The sequence below is a fragment of the Anoplophora glabripennis genome, unplaced genomic scaffold (assembly GCF_000390285.2).
Source record: "Anoplophora glabripennis isolate ALB-LARVAE unplaced genomic scaffold, Agla_2.0 scaffold1762, whole genome shotgun sequence".
Classification (NCBI taxonomy): domain Eukaryota; kingdom Metazoa; phylum Arthropoda; class Insecta; order Coleoptera; family Cerambycidae; genus Anoplophora; species Anoplophora glabripennis.
Window position 1 is genome coordinate 8,034 of NW_019426067.1, and position 6,123 is coordinate 14,156.

Here is a 6,123-nt window from a genome sequence, read left to right on the forward strand (position 1 = left end):
TTTTTTTCTCAAAACTGAAAACATCATTGGAAACGACTATCTTTCCCCTTCAAAACGCATTTTTTTATTTGTAAAAAGCTTTATTTTTCGCGGAGATATCGTCGATTAAAGATGATCAGTATAGCTACCTTATTAAACCATGGCTCGACCTATAACACAATATCACTAAGCGCTACGAGCCTTAGATGTCAGGAAGGTTAACCCCAAGCCCTGTAACTGAATAACACTAAGCGCTACAAGCCCTAACCACCAGGAAGGTTAATCCCAATAACCTAATAGGGCTTGGGATTAACCTTCCAGACATATAGGGCTTGGGGTTAACCTTCCTGACGATTAGGGCTCGCAGCGCTTAGTGTTATTGGGTTATAGGGCTTGAAGTTAACTTTCCTGATGATGAGGGCTCTCTTGTAATAATCCTCACCATTCAATCGATTAGGAACACAAACGGTCCGATTAGCCGATCGCCTAAAATGCCTGCCCAAACGTTGACGGAAAACCGAATCTGATGTCTGGACTGAAATATGCTGTGTGGGTTTTCATCAGCCCATTCACGAGCGTTATGAAAATTGACATAACTATCTTTACTGAAGGTTGCCTCATCCGTAAATGAAATAAGAGATGCAAAATTCGGAATCCGCCTCGATTTTCGCAAAAACCATTGGAAGAATTGCCGACGTGGTTCGTAGTCATTCGGATTTAAAGCTTGAACACGCTGGATATGAAAAGGATGAAGTAGTTGTTCGCAAAGAATTCGCCAAACTACGGAAAANTTCTTGTGGCGGTGTAGGCAGGGTGGCCAACCAGCCTTTACCGATTGGCGATTACTTAAAGAACTTTTCCGGTTTACTCCTAATTGCTCACAACTTTAGAATATCAATATCAAGATAGTTTTTTTTATAAATGATAACTGACGGCCATCTGATGGGCGCATATGTTTGATTTTATTTTACCATTTTTAATTTAATTGTCAATGTTGCCAAACGTCAAAAGCTGGGGCGCGTTCACAATTATTGTCGGTTGTATGCCGGGCACACGGTTCGTAAAAAAGACGGTCCAGTAATAGACTGAAATTATGGGCGTGGGTTATCTCATACTACGTCACAGGATTTCTAACCTTTAGGATTCATGTTTGTTTACATGCGACTTAAATAGTAATTTTGCATTTTTCTAAATATTTGTAAGTCTTTCATAGTTGTTTGGATATTTTGAAGTAATTAATTAGTTATTGATAATAGTTCTTAATAAGTTGATGGTGTAGTGTTTAATATAAACTATTAATTTACCACGTAAAAATGCCAGGTGTAGTGTTGCAATTTGCAATAATAATTTTTATAGTGCTAAACAAGAAAAAAAACTTTATTTAATGTGTTTCCCAAGGATAAAAACTTAGAAAGATATGGGTGGAACGGTGCAAAAGACGCGATTTGTTTAATGATACAACTGGACATATTTTGTAGTACACATTTTGAAGACTCAAACTTTGAACGCGATCTTCAAGCAAAGCTATTAAGTTTATCATCAGTTTAACTGATTGTATTCATTTTAAAAGGACTAAATTTATTGTTATTGTTGTATAACAAATTGATGTGATTGTTAGAAAAGCGATTGGAAATTTTAAGTAGGTACCTACCTATCTATCGAAATGTGATTTTAATATTTTTGTAAACTTGACAATTTTTCTTAACATTAAATGTTATGTCAAAAGTTCTGCGAGAATAACTTTTCNAATTAAACACTGCAAAGCTCAATTGACAGTTTATCAATAACTTAAATTGTTAAGCGTTGTGGCAACGTCAGTCTTTTATTTGCCATGGAACGGATTTTTGTAATTTTTTGCCTAATAACTTAAAGAGCAGAGTAATTTTCAAACTCAATTTACTCGAAAACCATTGGAAATATCGATTTGGACAAATTTAATATTTTTTACGTAAAATTGTTAAGATTTTATAAATCTGTAGAGAAAAAAATTGAAATAAAAAAAACTACGGGCCGAAAACCCCCTTCATCAACCTAAATGGGACGCATATTGTTTGCATGTCGAAAAACGGAGTAGCCCATGTTATTTAACGTAAAAAGTTATGTAAGACCCATAAATTTTTTTCTATTTATTTGCGACCGTTTTGTCAATTACAGAAAATAAAAACAATTTTGTTTGAGTCCTTTTAAGGGCATATAACTTCCTAAGGGTGCGTTTTAGGGCACATGTTAATAGGAACTTTTTGGCTTATTTTAATGAGTTATAAACGCAGCAGAAGTTTGGAACCCTATTTTAGAAACACCCTGTATATTTTTCTACTTGAAAATGAAAATTTGTCTCCCTAACAATGTTTATCTCCATTAGATATTCTGAAAGCTTCTAGTATTGTAGATAACGGCGATTCTAGTGTTGTATCAAATGTCCAGGTTAGAATTCTGAATATTTTTTTCGAAAACTAGGTTCGAAATGATTTGAGATTCGTGTTGAGCACTCTCAAAAATCGGCCGGAAAAATTCTGTGATGATTCGGGCATTTTACGTTATAGTAAAGTTTTCATCCACAACACGACATACACTTTTCCAGTCTGGAAATATTAGAGTACTTGCTGGCCAGGGATGGCATAGACGTGGACGCCAGGTCATCTGAAGACAAAACGCCCCTTTTCCTAGCGACCTCGTTAGGCCATATCGAATCAGTGGAGAAACTGATCCGAGCGGGATCCGACGTAAATATCTGCGACCACCAAAACCTTTGCAGGGGGGAGTACCCTTTGCACATGGCGTACCATCCGGACATCTGCCACCTCCTTATACGACACGGTGCCCGAATCGATGCCGTTAACAGATATAATAAAACGTTGCTACATAAACTGATGGAGCACGGGTCCCTGGAAGTGGTGCACATGCTGCTGTATTACAACGCCGACGCCAACGTTCCTGACGAAGACTGCCACACTACCTTTATGGCAGCCCTACACCACAGAAGATAAAACAATCAGAATTATAAGTTGGCGTGGTGGGGGTATTCGCGCAGATCGGTGCACGCACCCCCCACTTTTGGTATAGGAACAAAGTGGCGTAGTTACAAAAGCATTTTAGCCATTTTATGAACCTGTTTGTCGTTTGTTATCCCGCGCGTTGAGCATTGGCGTCGTTTTACGTNACTTGTCATTTTAGTTGCAATCAGCCCCTATAAAATGATACGCCACTGCCCATGAGGGAATGTAAACACAACTTCCTCACCCTTCCGATGAACTATTTTGGCTTCAAGCCACATAGGTATAAATTATGTATCTGTCTTTTCTTGATCTGTGATTATACCCTTCTTATTGATAGTTGGAGAACCTCTCACAGAGGACGCTCCCATCTAAAATTATGTCATCTAGCCATCTCATTCTAATTCTTGTTTTCATGTTTGAGTTTGACAGACACAGTGAAGTGTCAGACAGTTTGAATTTTGTGGTTTAATTTAAGCATTATATCTATAAATATTTATAAATATATGGATTTGAATAACGTCAGGACCCATTTTGTTGTGTCCATAATTTTCTGCTGTATTTTATCATATTTTCTTCCTTTTTCACAGGTAAGATATTTATGCTGCAAAATTTTCAAATTTCATATGCACACTGCACACCAAGTTTAGGCAATGTAAAATATAGAAAATATATGTAGAATTGTAATTTAAAATTTCTAATGTTATGCTTTGTGTTGATTAGTAATTATAAGCTTTTCTTTTCACTATTAATTACCCTCAATACTAAAAGGAATAAAGTATACTCTATTTTGAATTCATTAAACGTAACTATATTTTATGTATTATAGACAGCTAATTATGTTAAATTTATATGAGAGATTAAAATAAATATATACTTAACTGGAATTGATTGAACATCTAGGAGTTTTCTGAAACATTTGATACTTGTATACAAGATATCCATACATTTTCATATTAAACTTTTGTATAAAATTCGATAATGGTACAATTTTTATTTGGTTATACCTGCTACAGAATGGTGAGATTTAGGAAGTGCGCTGTGAAAGGATGTGGGGGCACTCAGTCTACTAGGCACTGATTTCCTAACTCAAAAAGGAAATGGGAAGGTTCCAGAAATGGGTAGAAGCTTGTGGCAATAGGTACAGCTTTAACAACCTTAACACCCGATCTTATATATCGATCATATAGTTTGTGTCACATTCAGTTCAGAACTGAGGATAAATCCACAAATATGTATTTTCAAAAGGGAAATCTCTGGAAAGGTAGTCCCTATGCTACACTTACCTTTTCCTGCACCACCTATTGATAGTTTAGAAGTTGACATACCAACATCCACTGTTACCCATGGTAAACAATTTAAAATTGTAATATGAAACTATTTGTTATATATAATTTATAATTTTCAGAAGTTATCGACGATGCATTTCTTGAAGAGCAAAATGTGCCGTTACATGTCTACAGCAAACAAACAAACAAAGATAGCCCACGATCAACCAAGTACTTCATCAGTTGAAGTAATCGGGGAACATGCTAGTACTTCATTTAGTGAATATCGAGAAGTGATATGTACAACACCTGTAATGGATAAGCGTAAGTTGATTTGTTATAATGATGTCAAATTTGTCCGTATATAAATAAAAATGTACCAATCTGAAATTCAGGTACACGGTATGTTCTTGTAAGATAATAGTAATGTAATTGTCATGAATGCGAGATCTTATTGTAATATATGCAGATATATAGGTAGGTATTATGTATAATCTTTGTAACCTGAATATTATGGGAAGTATGCGTTATATTATTATTTTTATGTAATTGTTGTACACAAAGTACCTACAATATTATATATTCATTATATCGGTTAGTGATAAAATTAGATGTTATTCTTGTTTGCTTTAAGTTTCGTTTTGAAAGTTTGTAACAAGATATAACTACTAACAATAATATATATTAACGTTTATGTTTTCGATCACTTTAAAATCTTAATAAAGCAGCCATATGAACATGCGCGAACTTGTAAACAAAATCAAAATAGTCGACAATGACGGACAAATTTGAAAATATTTGAACCACCGATTTGAAATTAAGATGTATACTATATAAAATATGGTTACTCGTTAGATTCGTACTTTTAGGAATTTTTGGAATCGTCTCGATATGTAACAGTTTATATGTTTACATCATAAGTGCCCTCGTCTTTATTTTAGATGTGTGTTAATGATAATATAATGTACTGCAAGATTATCTACTTATAATAGTGTGTTTGTACTGTTTCTTTTTTACAATAACAATAAATAAGAAGTTATAAATTCTGATTGTCCCTTTTATTAACGTGAATGAATGATCCAAGGAAATTTGAACTACCTGCATACAAGAATAATATTTGTTGTAATAAATGTTATTTTTGTTTTTCAGGTTGTTCTAATTTCTTATTGGATTTGGTAATTTACATAAAATTAAATAATTATTATTATTGCCGCTTGTAGGTGGGGGGTGTTTAGTTGGAGAACTTCTCACAGGTGGTGCTAAACGCATACTTAGTTTAATACTTGGCAGATTCATATCTAAACCTCTGTAATCTATGCCCCCCATTTAGAGCTTGGGCCTACTTACGAATCATATATTCCACGATGCCTAAAACAGAAATTCGATTTGTTAGAAGTTTCTCTCGGTAGGTACTGTTTAAATAACTTTCAGAGATATAAAAAATAAAATAAGACATTAATAAATTAAAACATATCGTTGCATTAGTTTTATCAAAGTGAGTTGAGCGATGAGTCTCAAAAATAAATACTTCGCGCCATTATTCTATGGCTAGAAATTGGCCTCAATGATTTGGGATCGAGGGGGATTATCCCTCTTTATCCTGCCTCATCTCGTGTAGGCCTGGACAGCCTTCGTAGGTGGGCCCCATCCGTCGTCTACCCCGACCGCAAATGCGGCCGGTGTAGGCGCTTTGTGGGACCTCCTTTTGTCCTGGCTGGGCCCCGCCGGCTAGGGCCCTTTCTTCTGGCGCTCTTCTTGCTTCGCCGGCTCGTCTGTGTAAACCCCGGGGGTAGTGTCATGTTTATGTGTGGTATGGTTGGGTAGGGTAGTGCGGCTATGCAGCCTGGGATGCGCTTTGCTAAGGTGGCCCTTAGGCTAGCGCG

General features: G+C 35.7%; 1 protein-coding gene and 1 long non-coding RNA gene across 2 annotated transcripts; both read left to right on the forward strand.

Annotated features, from left to right (window-relative positions):
* Positions 1 to 2,395: 2,395 nt before the first annotated feature.
* On the forward strand, positions 2,396 to 2,966 carry LOC108915380 (26S proteasome non-ATPase regulatory subunit 10-like). The gene is made up of 2 exons (XM_018721401.1): positions 2,396 to 2,403; positions 2,561 to 2,966. Exons 1-2 carry the CDS (start codon positions 2,396 to 2,398, stop codon positions 2,964 to 2,966), a joined length of 414 nt encoding a protein of 137 aa, XP_018576917.1.
* A 487-nt stretch (positions 2,967 to 3,453) lies between these two features.
* LOC108915381 lies at positions 3,454 to 5,203 on the forward strand. The gene is made up of 3 exons (XR_001964718.1): positions 3,454 to 3,562; positions 3,989 to 4,321; positions 4,381 to 5,203. It is a non-coding gene; the product is annotated as an uncharacterized LOC108915381 (long non-coding RNA).
* The last annotated feature ends 920 nt before the right edge of the window (positions 5,204 to 6,123 follow it).